General features: G+C 34.8%; 2 protein-coding genes across 3 annotated transcripts; both read left to right on the forward strand.

The window, feature by feature from the left end:
• Window positions 1-5,546: 5,546 nt before the first annotated feature.
• LOC132036769 (ABC transporter C family member 3-like) lies at window positions 5,547-11,845 on the forward strand. Its single transcript, XM_059427150.1, is given in 11 exon segments — window positions 5,547-8,115; window positions 8,229-8,315; window positions 8,402-9,043; window positions 9,186-9,350; window positions 9,472-9,496; window positions 9,499-9,768; window positions 10,226-10,437; window positions 10,512-10,817; window positions 10,921-10,984; window positions 11,059-11,298; window positions 11,382-11,845. Coding segments are annotated over 11 exon segments (4,497 nt in total). The 5' UTR covers window positions 5,547-5,754; the 3' UTR covers window positions 11,507-11,845.
• Window positions 11,846-13,005: 1,160 nt separating this feature from the next.
• On the forward strand, window positions 13,006-21,498 carry LOC132038007 (putative DUF21 domain-containing protein At3g13070, chloroplastic). 2 transcript variants are annotated; one of them, XM_059428730.1, is made up of 14 exons: window positions 13,006-13,864; window positions 15,288-15,388; window positions 15,486-15,579; window positions 16,309-16,386; window positions 16,484-16,587; window positions 16,877-16,958; window positions 18,363-18,502; window positions 18,597-18,675; window positions 18,784-18,847; window positions 18,962-19,053; window positions 19,202-19,267; window positions 19,441-19,557; window positions 19,645-19,824; window positions 20,602-20,729. In XM_059428730.1, the coding sequence occupies exons 1-14, from the start codon at window positions 13,169-13,171 to the stop codon at window positions 20,644-20,646; spliced, it is 1,938 nt and encodes a 645-aa protein (XP_059284713.1). In that variant the 5' UTR covers window positions 13,006-13,168; the 3' UTR covers window positions 20,647-20,729. The 2 variants fall into 2 exon arrangements, with proteins under 2 accessions (XP_059284713.1, XP_059284712.1); XM_059428729.1 differs by lacking the exon at window positions 20,602-20,729 and adding an exon at window positions 20,833-21,498 and having other exon boundaries at window positions 13,007-13,864.
• Window positions 21,499-21,960: the final 462 nt, after the last annotated feature.

Genomic DNA, 21,960 nt, shown 5'->3' on the forward strand with positions numbered 1-21,960 from the left:
ATTCCAAATCCGATCAACTTGCTCGATAACCGTCCAGATCTGAGAAGAAGCCATGGATTCGGCATCAAATGGCAATAGAGAGAGAATTTTTTTCCGGCATGCAGAGCATACACTTTGGCGCGGTGGCGCCAAGAGAATGTCGGAGCCACACTGAGGGAAAGGGAAAGGGAGAGAGGAGAGAGAATTTTTTAGGGCGGAGAAGATGATAAATGTGTAGTGAGGGAGAATAAAGAGGCACATGTATTTCAAAAGTTCTTTGGATTAGTTATGAAATGTAATTTTGGAAAAATAAAGCTATAAAAATTAAATAAAAAAATAAGGTAGTTATTATTCATAAATAAGTCTTAAAGGTAGCTATGACAGGTAAAAATTCCTTAAATAAACAACTAGGATTTCATAGATTGAAGAATTTTACACTATTTGTATATTTCATTATGTTGTTATAACAAATTATCACACTTTAAAGTCTCGGGATTCGAGTCATGGAAATGGAAAAACTCATTCGCGAAATTATAAATTTCGTTAAGAGTGTTCAAGATTTAATATATGCAAAAAAAAAAAAAAAAATTGACCGATATTATAATTTTCTATCTACTCAGGGCTTTCTCCATCTCAATTTATGTGATGGTGTTTAACTAGGCACAAAATTTAAGAATAGACTGAAGACTTTTGAAACTTGAAGTCTAAAGCAAGCTGTAGATATTTGTGATGTATGTTACATCCCAGAGGGGCTATAATTGGAGATAATAATTGGAGATACCATTGTTTCTGGTACAGAAGTTCCTATAAAAATGGGAAATACCCTACCTTTAAGTGCGGTTTGAACTATTCATTTACGTAATTGGAAATAACCAATTACATAAATCGCAAAATGAAGAGCTTAAAGTTAAATTAGTTGAACTAAATATAGAAATGTGTCATTCTTTTTTGGAGAAACAAAAAGAAGTGTTTTAATTAAGACAGAAAGAACATAATTTTTCGATAAAAGATCTTTTTTTTTTATTTTTTAAAAAACTTCTGGATCCTTTTTTTTCTCTTTTCTTTTTTGCATTTTTAATAAAATTTTATGCGACATGAATCTAAATTAATTTGATCACATAGTATCGAAATTGTTAAAAAGAAAAAGAATGCATCATACACTATTGATTTCCTTCAATTTATAGCCACACTAGTCAAACACGCATGGAGTTTTGTTGGTGCATCGTCATTTTTGCACTAGGCCGATCATTTCACTTTCATTTGTCGGATATTCACCAAGATGCTCCTTTTTTATATGTAGACAAAGTTTTTGGTTATAATTGTTCACTTTGATTTTGAGTTTTGATGAAAAAACTACCTTACTTTTTAAAATTATTGAGGCAATAGGGGGCCACTTCACTGGTTTGGCCGTGGGCCGCAATGTCCAACCCCACACGCCCTCTCACTAATCTTTATGTTGTAATTTACTTGATCGTAAAGAAAAATTAATAGTAGTACAAATTAATCAACAATAATAATATATGAAAATCTCATAGGTTAGTAAATTTTGTCACACATACACATTTCAACAACCCTTTATTTAAGTAGGGTTGAAATTTTAGATTTTTTTGACCCAAATAAGTGAGGCTCAAAATTTTTTTATATCGGGTTAGGTGTATTAAAAAAAAAAATAATAAATTAATTAATTTTTAAAAAATATAAGTAAATTAAACAAAAAGATAAAAAAGTAATGAGAAAAAAGAATGCACTTACTCCTAAGTAGTAATTGGAAAATGGAATAATGCTTTTTAATCTTAGAATTTATATTATGTTTAGTTTCTTTTGAATGTGATCTGAATTGGTGATTAAAAATAATAATTTATATTTGTTCTTTTGAATTTTTTCTTCTATGATATGGATTTGCGCAAGAATAGGTGGTAGAAGATTCTATTTTGCAAAAGTTTCATGTTCAAATTGTACCCAAATTCTCTTAGAAAATGTTATTTCGGAAGACGGAAAAAACTTAAAGGGAATTTTACATAAATGACTACACTTTGGGGGTTTAAAGTTTGCCATAACTACAGTTTCAATATTTACATTGCGTAGCTATAGTTTCCTCGTTGTATTCAAAAAATGGCTCGTTGTATTCATAAAACGGCCTAATTCATGAATACGGCGAATAAAAAAATTTCAAAAATTCTTTTAACGTATTCAAGTCATATGTATTCAACTCAATTTGTATTCATGTCAAATGTATTCAACTCAGTTGTATTCATCTATAGCTACTTTTACATTGTATTCACTTTATTGTATTTAAAAATCAGTGGTATTCAAACAACATAAATACAAAAAAAATGTATTTAACTTGCACAACTGAGTTGAATTTTCCCAGAAAAATTAACGAATACACTCAAATACTGAATACAAAAAAAAAAAAAAAAAAGAGAAATGTCCCCACTGTTAAAAAATTATAGCCGACTATCATTGTAAGAACTAATTACGATTTTTCTATCGAATTCCCGGATCCCGATCTCCCCTTCCAATCTATTGCCTTGCACGTGATAGAGGATCTCTAACAAAATATAATAAATTGATTTTTACCCATAAATGATTATTATAAATCATGAATACAAACAAAAAAAATAAAAATAAAATGCATTTCAAAAAGTTCGAGGCAAAATCATTTTTTTTTTTTTGGATTTCTTAAATGAAAAACATTTTGGAGTCTAAAACCCTTCCGAATCATTTTTCGACATACGGGAAGAAATTTGCTCGACTCATGTTTAATTTGATAGCATGAGTCCACACTTAGCAAGCACTAAAAGCTTTATTATTGAGATTCAATCTTTGAAGAGACCTTGAGGCTTGCATATTGGATCTAGGCAACCTAAATAGAAATGCGAATGTGTAGTGGTATTATACTTAGCAAGCAGGCATTGACTAAAGAGTTTTCTTCTGTGTAAAGGACGGGAAAGTGACTCCATTGAAGTAGTACAAAGAAAAATGAAAGAACTAGGGTTGCTAAAGGAGAAAGAGTTGAGGGAGAAGAGAGAGAGAGAGGATTGAGGGAAAAGAATGATACAGTGGGAAGAAAAGTATATTAAAATGCATTAGTTACATTGTGTAATTGATATACAAAATTTAGCTATGAGATGTAATTAAAACAAAGTATAGCTACTAAATGTAAATAACTTCTAATGTTTGCCACACCATGTAGATTTCCCAAACTTAAAAGGCTAGCTTTGTCAGTCGTGACCCGCTTAGGGGCTGGGTTGGGCCATTTTGCGAGCCGCTTGATTAAAAGGGTCCGCCCGTCCTAGCCCATTTAACTCTTTAGCCCTTTAGGGCTGGGATGGGTTGAGAAGGGCCAGCCCATTTTGACACCTCTAAGTGGGAGTCTAGGAAGGGTACCTCTACCTTATACAAGTGGAGAGATTGTTTCCGATAGATCTTCGGTTCAAATAAAGCATAAACATAACAATTATGAAAATGCACATAGTAACAACAAGAAGATCATAAAGTACTGATAAATTAATCACGAACGAAAATTTCTCTTGATCAGGTCTTCTTGTGTTTGTCAATCTGTAACGTGATGAAGTAAGAAGTTTAAAATATTGTTGGTAGCTATAATTCTGGTTGGTTATTTATAACTCGTGTCCGATAGAATATATTTATAGAGAGCACTTCTCTCTGTATTAAGTTCGATACGGTGCAAATTTGAACTGATCGAAACATTGAATTTCTAATAGCGCATGATAATACGGACTTACATTATAATTGTGAGAAATTATAAGCATGATAATAAGGACTTACATTATAATTGTGAGAAATTATAAGTACTATAAGCTGTTTTAAAACACGTAGGATTTAAGAAAAAGCAGAATAAAGAGTAGTTGTTTACCAAAAAAGTAAGCAAAAGTAGTTTCAATGTTTCAAAGGAGCTGAGAAATGCCCATTGGGAAGATTCCTCCCTGATTCATGCATCTTGTGGAATTACACCTGTATAGTTTTTTGTTTTATTTTATTATTATTTTTGAGTCTCAAGCTATTTGATCTTAATACGTTTAAATTATTCAAATTTTGTACAAATTTTGAAAAAATTTAGTGATTTATGTGCGTGTTTTTTTTTTCCACCATGGTTTTTTTTTTTTTTTTTGTCATATGTTATATGCATAACCACTATTATTAATCACCACTACTAAATGCCTATCAGTTTTAACTGCACATTGACCACTACTCTTCGCTATTACTAACCATCAATCACCTCTACTATTTCTCGACATAACCAACCATCTCCACCACCATCGCTAATTCTCCACCCCCAATTAGTCAACCGCTAGCCTCTACAACCAGCCTTTACCATTTCCGCCAACCACCATCACCAATCCCCTTCGACACAAGCTATTATTCCTATACTTCACTGTACGAACATCATCTCTGGTCACCATCAAATAATCACGAGTTATCACTGCACCTAAATTCAAACATCTTAATCTGAAAAACAAACGGGACTTATAAGTTGTAACTCATTGTCCATAAATTAGATTATTTGGAAAATTAAATAATTTATAAAATTTTGAGTACTCCTTAAAACTGTTCATATATTTGGAAATTTAATAATATATCATACTAGTTAAGGCTATCTTATCCTTATAAACTTTTAAAATACTTAGGTTAGGACCATCTTTCCACTAAGCTCAAAGCGTCAAGGATAAAAAGAAATGTGAGCAGAAAAGTTGTGGCTGCAAGACTGCACTATGATATTGCTGGTCCTTGTTGAATTAATTCGCTTGTATGGACAAAAGAAAAACACATTAATTAATCTATAAGAATCTAAAATCCAAAACTCAAATGAAAAAGGAAAGGTGCATGAGGTTATCTAAAAAAAGAAATTTAGATACAAGGGTCCTGTTAGGTGACAGAGGATACTGCTGCAAATTGCATGAATATATAAGTTCAAAAAGAGTATCTCCAATATGCAGTCCGTGATTCCTGCGAAATCATCCGGCCCTCTTTTCCTTTTTTTGTTTTTTTTTTTTTTGTTTTGTTTTTTTTGTGGCCCTTCTGGGTGAAGGTCAAATTTTATTTTACTCTATATATATAACAACGAAGGGTCATATTATTTTAACCATGTACTCTCATAAAAGAGCTATATTTAAATTATTTGATACATTTATTCTTCCCATTCAACTTTAGGGTCATATTTGTCCTTAAACCGTTAGTTCCCTTATATCCGCCTTTGTTATCCTACGAGACGCCTACGTGGATATTTATTCCTACAAATTAAACTCAGTCAAAATAAAATTTAACCTCTTATTTAACGCGATCCATTCAGCAAAAAAACCCACTCAGCTTGCAACTTAACCCACCCACTTAAATGTTGTGACCATATACAACATGTAACACAAATCTGAATTAATCGAGTCAATATCCCTCAAAAATTTAGCAAATAAAACAAAAAAAGAGGACTTGTATTTTCTTACCTGTCTCATGCATCAACCTAGCCTTGGCCACCACGTAAATCCTCCGAATGCAAACACAACTTGGACTAATATCTCTTTCCTCCCTATTTCCAACACCATTTTTTCTTTTTCCCACTAAATATTCAATAATTAATCAATCAAATCAAACTTGAAAAAAATAATTTAATCAAAAATCCAAACGCAAACCAGTATATATACCAGTCCCACAATGAGAGCGCACTCATAAGCTACAACCCATAATTCATCTCACACGAAACCAGACGTGTCCCTAAAAAACATAACCCTGAACCTCAAAAACTCCAAAAAAATAATCATGGAATTTGCTAATACTATGAAGGGCATGTCTGTTTTTAAATCTTTGAGGTATGTGGGTGTTGATGAATCCCTCTTAAACCCAATTTTCTTACGAGTCATTAGTTGTTCTTTTCACCTAGGATTATTCCTTGTAATTCTTGGATTATGGGTTTGGAAAAAAACAAGAAAAGACAATGATGTTGGCAACAAACATAGTACTAGAAGGAATGTTAGGTTCATGTACTACAAACCAACCTTGTTTTGTTCTATTGGTCTTGCCATCTTTAGTTTTTTGTTATGTTTGTTAACCCATTTTTATTGGTATAGAACTGGTTGGTCAGATGAAAAGATTATAACCCTTTCAGATTTTGCATTAAAGGTTCTAGCTTGGTTGTCTATATCTGTTTTCTTGAACACAAAGTTGATTAATTCAGGTGAAAAGAAATACCCTTTTGTTTTAAGAGCTTGGTGGGGGATTTTCTTTTCCATTTCTTGTTATAGCCTAGTTATAGACCTTTTTTATGGTAAAAAGACTCAATTTTGGGTACCTGATGTTGTTTTCACCATTATGGGGTTATTCTTTTGCTTTGTGGGGTTTATTGTTAAAAAAGAAAGTGAGGAAAATATGCTTGAGGAACCTCTATTGAATGGTATAGACTCAAAAAAGTCTACTGGGGATCAAACTGTGACTCCTTATGCCAATGCTAACATTTTTAGTCTGTTTACTTTCTCTTGGATGGGTCCCCTTATTTCTGTTGGCTACAAGAAAACACTAGACCTTGAGGATGTTCCTCAGCTTGATGTTAACGATAGTGTTAGAGGGACTTTTCCAATTTTTAGAGAAAAACTAGAATCCGTAGGTGGGGCCCGTGGTGACTGTAACCGTGTGACTACCCTTATGCTGGTGAAGGCTTTGATTTTCACCGCGTGGAAGGAAATAGTGTTATCAGCATTCTTCGTGCTGATTTACTCTTTGGCTTCTTACGTTGGCCCGTACCTCATCGATACCTTAGTTCAGTATCTAAACGGAAAACGAGACTTTGATAACGAAGGTTATGTCTTGGTCGCTGCATTCTTTGTTGCAAAGTTGATAGAGTGTTTAGCACAAAGGCATTGGTTTTTTAAGGTGCAGCAGGGAGGTTATCGGGCACGGGCAGCACTGGTTGCTAAAATCTACAATAAAGGTTTAACCCTTTCTTGTCAGTCGAAGCAAAGCCACACTAGTGGAGAGATTATCAATTTTATGACAGTTGATGCAGAGAGGATTGGTGATTTCGGTTGGTATATGCATGATCCCTGGATGGTGATAATAGAAGTCGGTCTTGCCTTAGTGATACTCTATAAAAATCTCGGCTTTGCTGCAATTGCGGCGTTTGTTGCTACAATACTAGTGATGTTGCTAAACATCCCTTTAGGAAGTTTGCAGGAGAAGTTTCAGGAGAAACTCATGGAATCAAAAGATACAAGGATGAAGGCTACATCTGAAGTCTTAAGGAATATGAGAATACTTAAACTTCAAGCTTGGGAGATGAAGTTTTTGTCTAGGATTTTAGACCTCAGAAGAACCGAGGCGGGATGGTTGAAGAAGTATGTGTACACATCAGCTATGACTACTTTTGTCTTTTGGGTTTCTCCTACATTTATTTCCGTGACGACTTTCGGTGCTGCTATGCTTATGGGAATCCCGCTTGAATCCGGGAAGATATTGTCTGCACTCGCGACATTTAGAATTCTTCAAGAGCCAATCTTCAATCTCCCGGATACGATTTCAATGATTGCTCAAACCAAAGTTTCTCTTGATCGTATTGCGTCTTTCCTTTCTCTTGATGACTTGCAGCCTGATGTCATCGAGAAGCTTCCGAAAGGTAGTTCTGATATAGCAGTTGAGATTGTTGATGGGAACTTCGCGTGGGACCCATCCTCCTCCACTCCACTTCTGAAGGATGTAAATCTTAAAGTGCTTAATGGCATGAGAGTTGCCGTTTGTGGTACTGTTGGTTCAGGAAAATCAAGCTTACTCTCTAGCATTTTAGGGGAGATGCCGAAGTTATCGGGGAATATTAAACTCGGTGGAACGAAAGCTTACGTTGCGCAATCACCCTGGATACAGAGTGGAAAGATAGAGGAGAATATATTATTTGGTAAAGAGATGCAGAGGGAGAAGTATGATAAAGTTCTTGAAGCGTGCTCCTTAAAGAAAGACCTGGAAATTCTTTCGTTTGGTGATCAAACAGTCATAGGTGAGAGAGGCATAAATTTGAGCGGTGGACAGAAGCAGAGAATACAGATTGCGCGTGCTCTGTACCAGGATGCTGATGTTTACCTGTTCGATGATCCGTTCAGTGCTGTGGATGCTCATACCGGAACCCATCTCTTCAATGTAAGTTCTTTCATATGCTTTAATTTCGCACTTGATGCATTTTAGCCTTTGCTCTCTGAAGATATGTATGAACCATGGCTGAAACCCTTGATTGACCCATCGTTTAATTGCAGGAATGTATAATGGGGCTATTGAATTCAAAAACAGTTTTATATGTTACTCATCAAGTGGAGTTTTTACCTGCTGCGGATTTGATCTTGGTACTCTTTCCTTTTAGTTCCTCAAGTAATTAGTGTTTGTTTAATGTTCATAGACTTACCTCATTTGATGTGATATTTCTCTTTAGGTCATGAAAGATGGAAAGATCAGTCAAGCTGGGAAATACAACGATCTTCTCAAATTAGGTAGTGATTTCATGGAACTTGTGGGTGCTCACCAAGACGCTTTAACAGCAATTGACACAGTTAAGGGAGAAGCATTGAGGAAGAGTGAGGAAAGTAGTGGAATGATTGGTGATAATACAAATGTGCAGGATAATAAGGCGGCTTCAGATGGCCAAAATGGTAAAGTTGATGATATTGTTGGACCAAAGGGACAAATTGTTCAGGAGGAAGAAAGAGAGAAGGGCAGTGTCGGTATTTCAGTTTACTGGAAATATATTACAACTGCATATGGAGGTGCTCTTGTGCCAGTTGTACTGTTGGCACAAACTGGTTTTCAGATCCTTCAAATTGGAAGCAATTATTGGATGGCTTGGGCAACCCCCGTCTCGAAGAGTGACCCACCTCCTGTTGGTAGTTCTACTCTCATCATCATATATGTTGCTTTAGGAATTGTAAGTGCTTTGTGCATCTTCGCTAGATCCATGCTTCTTGTTACCGCTGGATATAAGACAGCCTCATTGCTTTTCCATAAAATGCATCTTTGCATTTTCCGTGCTCCAATGTCATTCTTCGATGCCACACCCAGTGGGCGGATTCTAAATAGAGTAAGTCAATGATTACATTTCTTTACTTGTCCCTTCTTGCTTATTAATGTCAATCTTTCTTTACATGACCAATGAATATTATCGAAAATTACCTAGCACGTAACTTCGAAATTTGCTGAAATGTGCTTTGGTATGACAACAGGCATCGACAGATCAAAGTGCTATTGATCTGAACATTCCGTTTCAAGTTGGATCATTTGCCTTCACAATAATACAGCTTATAGGCATTATTGCAGTAATGTCACAAGTCGCATGGCAGGTCTTCATTGTCTTTATTCCGGTCATTGCAATTTGCATCTGGTTGGAGGTTGCTATTTTCCCTTTTTTCGTTTTTCTTTATGCTCTTTCACAAAGTGAATTTATAACTTTAGCGACGTTTATAAACATGAATTATATTTAAGTGGTGGAAGGGTTTTGTTTAATTGCAGCAATATTACATACCTTCGGCACGAGAAGCGCACGTCTAAACGGAACATGCAAAGCTCCAGTAATACAGCACTTTGCCGAGACAATTTCAGGATCAAGCACAATTAGAAGTTTCGATCAGGAATCTAGATTCCAGGATGCAAGTATGAAATTGATAGACAATTACTCTCGGCCTAAGTTTCACACAGCTGCTGCGATGGAGTGGCTTTGCATGCGTTTGGATATGTTATCTCTCATCACTTTTGCTTTCTCCCTGATTTTCCTGATATCTCTTCCTGTTGGAACAATTGATCCGAGTAAGTACTCTATCTTCATCAGGTTTTCCTTCCTTGAAATTGGTTAAATAGTTCTAAGGGATTTTAGCACTTTTAGCCCCTCAGATATCGATAAATTCTAACTTTAGTCCTTGTGATTTCTGCATGTTTCACTTAATTGATGTGTGCACTTTTGATCCCTCACACTATGGATGTTCACAAATTAAGTGCTAAACCATTCTATTATTGATGTATTATGTTAAATTTGTTCGGTTACTCCATATTTGAGGGTTATATAGTTCTAAAAATATGCTAAATATCACATACTTCTTATATGAAGGGATCGAAAACACATATTTTAGTTAGTTGAAGGTTAAATGTGCTTACCAAAATATTACAAGGACCAAAACCGGAATTCATGGAGGGACCAAAGTGCAATTATCCCTCGTTCTAAAGAGTACATCTCACACGTATTTTCTCCTTGTTTCTGCTTTACAGGTGTTCTTTGGCTTAGCTGTTACATACGGACTTAATCTGAACGTACTTCAAGCTTGGGTTGTATGGAATCTTTGTATGATGGAAAATAAAATTATTTCTGTTGAAAGAATACTTCAGTATACTGCTCTTCCAAGTGAACCTCCTCTTATCATAGAGTCTAACAGACCAGATCCTAATTGGCCATCTTGTGGAGAGGTTGATTTTAGCAATCTTCAGGTAAATTGAGTTATTCTCTGGTCTTATTGTTAATTTGTTGTATGTGTTTGATAATATATCTGAAAACTTTATAGGTCCGATATGCTCCTCACATGCCTCTAGTGTTGCGAGGCCTTACATGCACTTTCTTTGGTGGGAAGAAGACTGGAATTGTTGGTCGGACAGGTAGTGGTAAATCGACTCTAATACAGACCCTCTTCCGCATAGTTGATCCTGTTGCTGGACAAATAAAAATAGATGGTACCAACATTTCCTCAATTGGTCTGCACGATCTACGGTCTAGATTGAGTATAATTCCACAGGATCCAACTATGTTTGAGGGGACTGTACGCAGCAACCTAGATCCACTTGAAGAGCATTCAGATGAACAAATTTGGGAGGTAACAACTTGGTCTTGCCTATTTCTAGAATTTTTATTTCACATATGAAAATGAAATGAAAACTTTTATTTATTGAGAAACTTTATTTAATTTTATGCTTCAGGCGCTTGACAAGTGTCAGCTAGGACATGAAGTTAGGAAGAAGGACGGCAAATTATATTCTACAGGTTAGAACCGCATGATGTTCCGATGATTTCCATTTTTAAAGCTGTGATATTTATATTCTTTTGGATTGCCGCAGTATCCGAGAATGGAGAAAACTGGAGCGTTGGCCAAAGGCAGCTGGTCTGTCTTGGCCGTGTGCTACTCAAAAAAAGCAAAGTCCTTGTCCTAGACGAGGCTACAGCATCTGTCGACACTGCAACTGATAATCTAATTCAGCAAACTCTAAGACTACATTTTACTGATTCCACGGTTATAACTATTGCGCATCGGATTACTTCCGTGCTTGATAGTGACATGGTCCTGCTATTAGAACATGGTAAGAATTAACATTTGCATTTTCTGAGCAAACGGAGGTGGAAATTCTTGGTATTTACTTTTTTTTTTTTGCTATACTTGCAGGGCTCATTGCTGAATATGACACTCCAGGCAGGTTGTTAGAGAACGAATCCTCGTTATTTGCCAAGCTCGTGGCTGAGTATAGTATGAGATCAAATTCAAGTTTTGAGAACCTTTTAGACACATGAGACTTCAACACTAGTCTTCATTAACCAAGTTAACTCAACGATGATGATGATGATGACAACTAAATGACATAGCTTGAACAAGAACATGCGAAATGCAGCTCATGCCTGTAGCTTGAAGGAAACTGCAACAATTTATGGCAGTGAAAGTTCATCTATAGGTGCAATATTGAATTATTGATAGTGAAGTGGCATTTGTTTTTGTTAAGACTTTTTGATGTGGAAGATGTCTACGTAACCTGTGTTTACAATAATTTGAATGTATGTTAGTCAAGTGATTAGTTAGTTAAGAGTGTACGCATTTTGCTCTTTCTGGATAAAAGAATTAACCATTTTTGTGTAGAGTTGAAAGTGAAATTACGAGTGTGGAACTTTTCTATACAAGCTAAATGAAACACCTTTACAATAAACTCCTTGGACTCAACTCTCAAGTGAGTTGATTTTCATTCATAATTTATCCCTAATTAGCTGTTAGGATGAGAGACGAGATAACTCCTCGACGCTAATCTAGATTTAATCGAATTCCAAACACTAGGTGGGAAAAAAAGGGAGACAACTACTCACTACTGGTTATATCAAATGAATACATGCATAATATTTTACCCACCTTTTGTATTTTGACTCTTTTTGGTGCTTTTCTCATGATTTTGTATCAAAGAAAAATTCATTGATCTTAAGACTAGTTGTTAATGTATCATTATCCATAGTGAACAAAAAAAATTCCTATATTTTTGTTATAGAAATAAAATATAACATAAAATGAGAAAAATATGTATGAGTTTAAAAATTTATATTGTTTTTTATCACGTGAAAAAAATAGCACGATGTAGTAGGCAATAGGCATGAGTCAAATTACAATTTCAATATGACTTTATATATTCCAATCTAGACTGTACATGTAAAAAATTTGTTACAATAGTGACCAAGAGGTCGCAACCTATCCTCCTTGAGACCTCACGTTGTGGGATTTCACTGGGTTGTTGTTGTTGTTGTTGTTGTTGTAATAGTGACCAAGTAAAAAATACATAAACTAAACAAAATTAAAGTTCAAAATTATATATAAAAAAAAAAGGTTTAAAAATCATACTCATTTCCTGAGATTCAAACTATTAATACTTTGACTAAAATTTTAAGATGTATTTTTTCACCAAATGATATGAGAAAAGTTGTAACTTATACTAATACTTTTTATATACTAGTTTTCAAATATATAAATTTTACTCTTAAATTACCGAGTTAATCTAATACAATTTAACTTCAAATTTTAGTCAAATTAACTCTCAGAAAGCAAAAAATATCCTATAAATTGAGACGGAGGGAATAATAAAATTTAATGTTGACCTTAAATGAATAAGGAAGCAAATTTAAAAAAAGAAAAAAGAAAAAGGAATATTCAAAGCCAACAGTGAGCTGCCTATGGTATACAGAGAATTACCAGTCCTATGATGGCTAAACCAGTCATTTCATAACCTGCAACTTGCTTAAAGTAGCGTACTAAGCTTGTTTATTCCTAATGTAGCCTAAAATAAACAAATAAAAATTCATTGGCAGATGAGCTCGTACACGAGAACAAAATGAAACCAATTTCGTCTTTTCAAACTCCACAAAAACCTCAATTCTCCAAAAACCCACAAATTATTTTGCTCTGTTAATTTTACAGTTAAAATGGATGCTGGTGTTTTTAATCCATCTTCATTTATCACCACTTATAATAAACGTTCATATGCAGGCATATATACTCGTCAATTAAGAATCCCCATTAAATTATCTCCCAAAAACCTTCATTACTCATGTGGGGTTGCTTCAAATTTCAATCTTTATTACAATCCCAAGTGTAATTTTAGTACTAGGATTTGTTGTCTATCTGTTCAAGAACCAAATGGGGAGTTTCAAAATACTCAAGATTCATTTGGGTCAAGTTTAAAAATACCATTTGTGCATTTTTTGCTTAAAAAAAGGTTGATTTTAGTTGCTGCAATATGTGAGGTTGCTTCAAAATTCAATCTTTTTTACAATTCCAGGTGTAATTTTTGTAGAAATGGTATAAATGGGTTGTTTCAAAATGTTCAAGATTCATCTTTAGAAGTACATTTTGTGCTAAAAAAAGGGTTGATTTTGGTTGCTGCAATATGTGGGGTTTTTGCAATTGGGTGTCAAAGAGTGCTTGCTGTTGAAGGGGTTTTAAATGTGGGAAATGGAGTTTTAGAACAGGGTTTGGCTCTTTTAAGGAGTTATTGGCCTACAGTTTTGCAGGTTCTTAAGATGTTTAAAGAACAAGGTTTAGTTCTTGCAGCACTTCTTAGTCTCTCTGCATTTTTCTCAATGGCTGAGACATCAATAACTACGCTTTGGCCGTGGAAGGTACCTCCTTTGCTTATGCATTTGTGTTATTCAATAGAATTAAGAAGAATTTATCTAAATAGCCGCACACCCAACCGCTTAAATATGTATAATAGATGTGTAATTCATGTATAATATGTGTATAATCTATGTATACCGGTTAGGAAAAGTAAACAGTGAATTCGGCCGGCTATTTGTGTAAAGATCCCCCTTTTAAGAGTGGCATTGGGTTTGTAGCTGCTGTTACATATATGTTCCTTGGTTTGGTTTAACGAACATAAAGCTTTTTGTATTAATCCTAGTATATTGAATACTCAAGCTTTTGGGAAGCTAAAAAGTGTTCTTTTTACTTTTGAAAAAGCACTTAATTGAGAAAGTTGAGGTGTTAGGCCAAGCTTTTAGGGAAAAAATAAGTTTTTTTAAGTAGTAGCAGAAGATGTTTTTCAAAAAACTAAAACAAGTAGCTTTGCTTTTGGAAGATTGACTATGCACAAAGTATTGCTCTAATATTGGCAAAGGTTAACTTCAAATGAATTAGACAAACAAAAACTGCTACTCTCTAAAAGTACTTTTCGACTTCGGACAAAAAGCACTTCCCAAAATAAGTAGATTTTGGAAGCTTGGTCAAATAGGCTAGAAATGATTATGCTTCTCTCAGTTGTACAAGGTTATATGATGTTGTTGCGAAATGAAGCAGGTTAGCTTAAAAAGAATAAAGAACTAGTGCTGATAAATAACAAAATAAGAGAGAATAGATTAAAACAGTCTAGATGTCCACGACTCCTTCGTGGTCATTATTAATGAAATTCTTGACTTGACCCCAAAAAAAAAAAAAAAAAAAAAAAAATAGAAGTAAGAAACACCAGTCTAAACGTATGAAAGAAAGCTTCGTGGTTGTCCATTAATATAAAGCATAGCACTCTAAAATAATGCTCCTTGAAATTAAAATAACACTTTGCCACTAGTTGGTAGAAATGTGAACTAGTGCGAAGCATTGTGTATGAGGAAGGTCAAATGTAATACAAAGCATTCTAGAGGGGTTCTGCTCGCAGTTGCTGTTTTCTGAGTTTTGAGATTTTTTTTGGGATAACCACGTTGCCCAGGCCAACTTGTGTGCACCTCGACTAGTTCCACGGGATACCTGCCACTAAATTTTGAGATTATAAGGGCATAAAAGAGTAAAAATAGACTTTGGTTAGCTTTTACATGGACTTAACTACTGCCAAACCTTTGAGTATTCACTTTTGTTTTAAGCAACTTCTAAGCTTTCATACAGAAAATTGACTAGGTGCATGAGAAAGCTTTTTCTTTCTAGTACTCTGCCTTCAGGATATTTTTCTTTCTTCTCAATCATTTAAAAAGGTAGACCTTTTTCTTTCACTGTTTGCATATCCATTTTACTTGCCTATTAATGCAATTAGTTGTTTCTGCTTATAAATGTTAGGTACGAGAGTTAGCTGAAAAAGAATCTGACAATGAAGGAGTCTTCAAAATGTTGAGGAGTGATGTTACTCGATTCCTTACAACTATACTCATTGGAACAACGTACTGCTCATTTAATGTTGTAATCATGACTTAATATTGTTTTCTCCACTTGTAATTGAAGATTATTCCTTATTTTAGATTTGGTTTGTGTGTGCAGCGTTGTCAATATTGCAGCTACAGCATTAGTTACTGAGGCTGCAACTGCCGTATTTGGTGAAGCTGGTGTGAGTGCAGCAACGGGAGTTATGACGGTATGTCATGTTGCATCTACTTTATTCTTAGGGTTAGTTGGACTTTTAGTTCCTTAGTTATTGATCTATTCTGATTTTAGTCCTTGTAAAATCTGACAGAAATGTGCACTTTTGATCCCATTGCTTATTAATTCACAAAATTTCAGAATTATTAACTGTTCGACCGTTTAATTATCCATGTGTTATATTAAATTTGTAGTGTTAATTATTTGAGGATAATATACATCTAAATCTAGTCCAAATATGACATACTTCGTATATAAAGGGACCAAAAGCACATATTTTAATTAATTGAAGGTTAGATGTGCCAAGTCATATATTTCAAGGACCAAAATCAGAATTTACCAATAGTTGAGGGACCAAAAGTGTTATTCTCCCTTATTCTTAATGTTGGGTTTTTCCATACACATATGTTTTCCTTATCTGTTTAGGCAATAAGCATGTGCTTGATGGGTTCAAGACAGATGCAAAGTCTAATTCTGAAATGAGTCTATTGTTACCTTTTTCAAAAAAAAAAAAAAAAAAAAAAAACTCAAAGGAGTCTGATTTCATCCATTGACTTGTTTAAAAGTTCTAATTTGCTCCTGTGATAAAAGCTCTAAAATTCCTAACTGGAAATTGAATGAACTCAGACCACTTTTGCGGCCTTTTTTGACTTGTATCAAATGCCAATGCAATATTCTACTTGTTTTGCGAACCTAACTACCTTTTTTCTTTCTATTCTGCAAGGTCGCGATCCTTCTACTAACAGAAATTACTCCAAAAAGCATTGCGGTTCACAATGCCACAGAAGTTGCTAGGTTTGTGGTAAGTTGAACCCTTGGTTGGAACCAAAACTGATTAATGGATTAGCTGATCATGCTCGAAACATCTTTAGATGGAATCTGATTTGAAATGCCTCTAGGTTAGGCCAGTTGCATGGCTTTCCTTGATACTTTATCCAGTTGGAAGAGTTGTGACATATCTATCAATGGGAATGCTAAAACTCCTCCGCTTGAAAGGCAGTAGGTATGGTGATCATAAGTCAAAATCTTTTTTACTATTTTTTCAGTTGGAATATGTATGTCGTAATTTTATATTTTTGTGAGCTGTATTTACAAAACATGCTCTTCTTTGCTATTTCTAGTGTTTTATGTAATACTGAATATGGCAAGTTCACATGCACATCTTATTTGGTAAACCGCTCTAGCCCATCCAAGCAATCCAGCATTGATTCTACATCATTTTACGTCATTCCCATTTTTGCCCAAAACTTTAAATTGTGTCATTAGTTTTTATATTCATTTTGGTGTTCTAGTGAACCATTGGTCACTGAGGATGAATTGAAGTTGATGCTTCGTGGGGCGGAGTTAAGTGGTGCAATTGAGGAGGAAGAGCAGGTGAGTTCATGTCTATTTAAATGAGCACTATTTTAGCGCACTCTGTATTTTGTTCTTATCTTGCATGCTAATATTGGAGATTCATGGTTACATAGTTGGAACTTGGAAGTCAATGGAGCAACTTACAAGTGTATCATTTTATTTTACTGCCTTTAGAGACAACGAACTATAGGACTGAACAGTGATGAATAGTTGTTACGCTTGATGTTTTTTGGAAAAAACTATTAAACAAACACAACATCAAACCTTGAAAAAGAAATTGGCGAATTTTTTTTTTTTTCACCTTGTTTTCCTTCTAAGCGTCACCTTAGTCATGCCCTCAAATGTTACATTTGCTCTATACTTGGTGTGAAAGCCTGTGCTTTGTGCCTTGGCTCATCTTTTCTGGAGGAGGAGGGCTTTGTTAGATTTTTCCTTGATGAGTATCTTCAACCTTTTACAACTTTGTTGCCCTTGGCCAAAAAATGAATTTGCGGTTTGAAACACAGCTACCACTTTTGTATCGTGAATTCGGTATCCCTAACTTATGGCTTTTGATTTTTTTTTTTTTTTTTTTTTTGGAGCTTAAAAGCACTTGGCTTTTAAGCAGTTTTGGTCCTTACTAAACACTAAAATAAGCCAAAAAATGCTTAAAAGTTGATTTGACCAGCTTTTAACACCGAACACCCTCTTAAGTCCATACAAGGTGTGTTTCATAGAGGACTAAGTACAAAGGATGATTGATCACACTTGTCCGAATATCCTTGAATTTGTTGATTTCCATGCTAAGTAGGTGGCTTTTGTAACTCACTAATTGGTTAGTAACATTTAGTATTTTGTAGTACAATCAGTTTATTGTCTTTCCTTTAGAAAAATTAATTCTCATTCTTTTTAGAAGCAACTGCGGGAAATCTTCAGAATTTACCAGACACAAGTATCGGGCTTTGTTTGGTTTAAAAAGAAGTTATGAAGGGATCAGTAATGCAGGGATTATTTATGTGGGGATTGTAATGCATGGATTAGTAATGCAGGGATTATTTTTTGTTGAATGTTTATTTTGATATATTACATATTAATACAGTGTATAATTTAAATATGTGTTTACTTTTTAAACAAAATAAATATAGTCTTACTACTTGTCATTTTAGCCTTTTATTCCATTTAATACCCGTATTCGTATTCCACATTCTATCTCACAAAAAATAATACATTGATTCCCGCATAACTTATGCAGGTATTATTTATGAGGAAAACAATTGAAGGAGCAACCAAATGTTGTATTAACTAATGTTGATTTTTAAGTGGAAACTAAATCTCCTGAAATGTCAACCAAACATTGTGTAGACTTAAGCTGTTTTTTATGTGAAAATTATATCTCCCAAAACTTAAACCAAACGACCCCTTAATTTCTCTCTCCTCTTGCAGGATATGATTGAAAATGTGTTGGAGATAAAAGATACTCATGTCAGAGAGGTAATGACACCTCTTGTTGATGTTGTTGCAATCGATGCCAGTGCAACATTAGTTGATTTCAATAGTTTGTGGGTGACACATCAGTACTCCAGGTCTATTAGACTTATCATTACTTCTTTTTTCTTTTTGCATAGAAAAGAAGTTTCCTTCAAAAGGTGCTAAAAGAGTTTATCCATGAATTTTCAGGGTGCCTGTTTTTGAGCAACGCATAGATAATATCGTTGGCATTGCATATGCTATGGATCTCCTAGATTATGTACAAAAGGTCTAGTATCTACAACTTCAGCCAACCTCTTTCAAAATTGTAGTGGTATTATTTCTAATTGTACATATAAATCTCATAGTATGCAGAACATTCTTTTTGATTTTGAAGGGAGAAATGCTGGAAAGTTCTATTGTGGGAGATATGGCACATAAACCTGCGTACTTTGTTCCCGGTAATTTAAAAATACTTTCGTGCTTATAAATTAAATTGCATACATTGTGCTCTTGTTTCCTTTGTACACAATATATTACCCAAGGAGGCAAACAATAATCTTGTCAAAATGCAGATTCTATGTCCGTGTGGAACCTTCTTAGAGAGTTCCGGATCAGAAAAGTACACATGGCTGTTGTTCTTAATGAATATGGAGGAACCATTGGAGTAAGTATTCTCTCTTATCTTTTCTGTTTCTTGGTTGTAGCGTTTTGTTAATTCTATCAAAATTTCTTATCCACTGTGTATCTATTATTTAATTGTCCAAAATAATGTCTTCTTCATATTTTCTTTCTTTATCTCTCCTATGAAACAGATTGTAACCCTTGAAGATGTGGTCGAGGAAATTGTTGGTGAAATCTTTGACGAAAATGATTCAAAAGTAAGACTTCTGAGTCCCTCTTTCCAAATATTAAATATTTTTGAAGAGTAAATGAATTGTAACCCTGATACTGTACTAGCAATGATATTTAGGTGTTGTTATGATAGGTGACCTATGTATTCTCGAAATGGGGAAGAATATCTGTTTATATATCTATTCTTGTTGTGTGACAGGAGGAAATCCAGAAAAAAACTGGCTATATTGTCATGCGGGCGGAGGGAATATATGATGTTGATGCAAACACCTCGATTGACCAGCTCTCTGAAGATCTCAATATTAAAATGCCAGAGGTGTACTATTCTTCGAAGAGTTAAATTTTCTGCAAATCATTCTAGAATTGTCCGACTAGTTGACACCTTTCCTTTAATCCGTATCAGGACCATCAGTATGAGACAGTCTCTGGTTTTGTGTGTGAAGCATTTGGATATATTCCAAGGACGGGTGAGACGATTAAGGTTATACTGGAAAGGGGAAATGAAGACGAGGACAACAATTACAATGGCACAGAATCTGATCGAGCAGACCAAAATGAGAAGAACCAAATTTTTAAGCTTGAGGTATGCTCAGAAATTTTTGTGTATTCCACCACTACATACGAGCTCTTATATGTGGTAGTTATTTAATTGAAGCTAGTAAATGTGCTACAAATGAGTACTCCAGCCATACAACTTGGATTAGATTTCAGGGTTCGATCAATAACATGTTTACAGAACTCCCTTTTTTAGAAAAGGAAATAAAAATTCCTGCCGACAGAGGGTAATGTGCCTTACTTTAGATTTTTTTTTTTTTTTGGGTGAATCCTCAGGTTTCTGGTTTAGTTGAAAATAACCAAGGTGTTACTGCTTTTATAGTTCATTTTTTTTTCTAGGGAAACTGCTTTGTTACCTGACATCACTAGCTGCTTTTTATCGTAATGTGTGTGCATAGATGTCATATCTTCTCATCTGATATGCAGTAACTGATTGAGCTTTAGCTTGGTGAAATGAATAGGAAAAGCTTATACTGAGTTGCTTTCAAATATTTCTTTCAGGAAAAAAAATAGTAACTGCTTCTTGTGTAGACTTTTTTTCTTGCTTTTTTCTTTCTCCTGATAACCAAGAAATCCCGGAGGTGCAGTGGCGCGCGGTTCAAAACTCTGTGGCTAATTGCCCCCCACCCCCCAAACCTTCTCCACTTAAATACATGGTGTTTGTCTGCGGCAACGTTTGGAACATATGCCATGCGCATCACGCGATGCGCTCTAACCACTAGTTCAAAGCCCTTAGGTTGACCGAATTTCAAAATAAATTTTTAGTTTTGCTTTTCCTTAAAGTCTAATTTTTTTTCTTATTCAGGTTTCTGACCCCCTCCCTCCCACTACTTTTACTTGTGGTTGGTGAATATTATTGCTGTGCACTTAAACCCTGTGGCTTGATTTGAATTACCATGAATGGACTGACACTGAAAGCTTCAACTATCTTCTTAAATTGAAGCTGCTATCGTTTTCCATGAACTTAGCCGACTGAAGAATTTGACAATTAAGTAGATATTTAGTTGGCAGCTGATCTCGTCAAAATTTGGTGCAGATATTAGCAGGGAATGCCAGAAAGGTCAGTGCTGTTCGATTTGAACGGATCAGTGATGATGTAGAAATGGAAACTAATGAGGTTACACGCCTCGTTCCCAAAATAATGACTAGGAAGCGGAAAAGTAATGGAGGTTCAGATCGAAACAATCACAACGACATCTCTTTTATGGAGAGGAGAGATGAGGATGACCATTCCAACAATTTTGTTATGGCTGAACGCGAGGATGATTCCAACAATTTTGTTATGGCTGAAAGCGAGGACAACCATGATATTGCAAATAAACAATAAATGCATGAGTTTATTGCATTCTTTACTTAAATTCGAATGTAAATCCCGAGTCAAAGTCTTCGGATAGTGTTCTTAAATGTCAAATGTAGTAGTAGTTGCGCTGCACTAACCATCAGGTAAACGAGGTCTTTTGGGGGTCCTGAGGAAGGAGGGGAAGGCGTAAATAATGTATTTTGCGTATGGTTCTGAGTCTTATACCTGTTAGTATTATGTTTTTGTCGATCATAGGAATCCATTAATTTTGTTAAATTTTCGAAAGTTAGCATACTCCTGCGAGACTCTAGCTGCTCGAATCACTTTGACAAAGCAGTTTTCAATCCGAACTATGCTGTGTAAATTTCTAAGTTATAAAGTTATCCTATTGACCTTTTATAATGTTTTTAATTTAACGAAAGATAACTGAGTAGTGCCCTATCCTTTAAAAGGATGAGAAAAGTTGAGGGGTACGCCTATCATAAACGTAAAAACTTATTTGGAATTTGCATTTGTCTTGAAGGTAAGAATAATACTGTTGTTGTTTTGTTATTTTTATTATTATTGAAATACTATATTAACAATCCATCGAATTAGCACCACTTCTAAAGAGAAGGGGTCACCTAAAATAAAATTTACTATGACTGAGGGTCACAAGGCTAATGATTAGTTATTCGAATATACCGGGCAAGACTACTATTAAAAATAAAATGCTCTCTGTCTGGAAATTCTTGAGAAGCAATCTTGATCATCTCATTTCACTCCTTAGTGGTTAATACCTTTGTTTTAAACTCTTTAGGGGTCATTTGATTTAAAATTCGGATATCTCGGAATTATAATCCTAGGACTATAAACTGGATAACT

Source organism: Lycium ferocissimum, chromosome 11 (genome assembly GCF_029784015.1).
Source record: "Lycium ferocissimum isolate CSIRO_LF1 chromosome 11, AGI_CSIRO_Lferr_CH_V1, whole genome shotgun sequence".
Lineage (NCBI taxonomy): Eukaryota > Viridiplantae > Streptophyta > Magnoliopsida > Solanales > Solanaceae > Lycium > Lycium ferocissimum.

What these genes read in the sequence shown, in the direction of transcription:
- LOC132038007 (XM_059428729.1), top strand. Translation starts at nt 13,169, where the DNA reads ATGGATGCTGGTGTTTTTAATCCATCTTCATTTATCACCACTTATAAT. An exon ending in AATATGGAGGAACCATTGGA is followed by an intron (nt 19,054 to 19,201) that starts GTAAGTATTCTC and finishes CCTATGAAACAG; the next exon opens with ATTGTAACCCTTGAAGATGT. An exon ending in TCAATATTAAAATGCCAGAG is followed by an intron (nt 19,558 to 19,644) that starts GTGTACTATTCT and finishes AATCCGTATCAG; the next exon opens with GACCATCAGTATGAGACAGT.